Genomic DNA, 1,127 nt, shown 5'->3' with positions numbered 1-1,127 from the left:
GGAATGATTTGCAGATGTTCTGGGAAGGGATGCAGCAGTGCTCAAACCCTCTCTGCAACAAACCAAAAATCTTTAAAATATGCCAAGAGTGCCAAATGCACTGTGGCTGCAAACACTCACAGTCACCAAGCACTGCTCAGCTGCTGGCAGCCTTCAGTGGGAGCAGAGCAGCATCCCATGGGTCCTGCTGCCCTGAGGATCAGTGAGTGAGATGCCAACGAGCACCCAGAGAGCTCTGCCTCCCTCCTGAGGGTACGGGGCTGCCGAAGGGGGCTGAGGCAGTGCAGGAAGGTAAGGGACGCCCCAGCAGGGCCTTGCAGCCACCCTGCATGGGAGGCTGAGGAAATGGCTGTGTGGGTAACCCTGAACGCAGCCAGCCCAGCTCCCTCTGCTTCTCTGATGCCTGCTCACCCCACAGGGTGCCCCTCTGAGTGCCTTCTGCCTTGTAGCCTGTGCTGGAGTCCCTAGCATCACTCGCTGCTAGCCTTGGCTCTGCTCAGTGTCACCCAGCCCCAGTGAGGTTTGGGGCGGGATGTGCCGCAGGGACGTGGCACAGGTACCAGGCTCCTCTGCTACCTCACCAGGGCCTCCTTGGGCTGGTGGAGCCTTTCCTGCACTGCCAAGCAGGGAAAACGCACCGCTTGTTCAAAGGAAGCAAAACAAACCCAGGAGACTTACAGAGAGCCCTTGTTCCAGCGAGTCTGTGTTCACGATAATGGGAGCAGGGTTGGCCTGTGAGGAGACAAAAGCGGAATGTCACCGAGCTGAGCAATGGACCCAGCCCTTCGCGGTGCGCTGCCTCTGCCCTGGCCGTGCCGCCACAGGCAGAAGACAGCAGCTCAGGAAGGGCTCTGCGCTCGTCCCTCCTGCAGGTGCCCAACAATCCTGGGACAGGAGCAGGGCCACAGCGTGGCTCTGGGCATCTGTCCCCTCCTCAGGCCTGGTGTGTCCCCAACACCACATGGCCTCGGCTGCTGGGAAGGAGACAGGGAAGACTGAAAACACTCCCAGCCTTGGGCCTGAATCCCACCAGCACCAAAATTTACTTGAAAACCACATGACTGAGGGATTCGGGAATAGGAGGAGTAGGGCAGGAAGTCCTTCTGCAGGTGGGCTGTATCCCAACG

General features: G+C 59.4%; 1 protein-coding gene across 1 annotated transcript in view; it reads right to left on the bottom strand.

Annotated features, from left to right (window-relative positions):
• The window catches only part of DLG3 (discs large MAGUK scaffold protein 3), an 82,930-nt gene that overhangs the window by 40,237 nt on the left and 41,566 nt on the right, over positions 1–1,127 (bottom strand). The window contains exon 5 of the mRNA XM_035892133.1: positions 679–732. Within this exon, the coding sequence (XP_035748026.1) occupies positions 679–732 (54 nt within the window). The remainder of the gene's footprint in view (positions 1–678; positions 733–1,127) is intronic.

The sequence above is a fragment of the Egretta garzetta genome, unplaced genomic scaffold (assembly GCF_000687185.1).
Source record: "Egretta garzetta isolate BGI_Z169 unplaced genomic scaffold, ASM68718v1 scaffold404, whole genome shotgun sequence".
NCBI lineage: Eukaryota > Metazoa > Chordata > Aves > Pelecaniformes > Ardeidae > Egretta > Egretta garzetta.
This window is presented reverse-complemented; position numbering and strand designations above follow the sequence as displayed.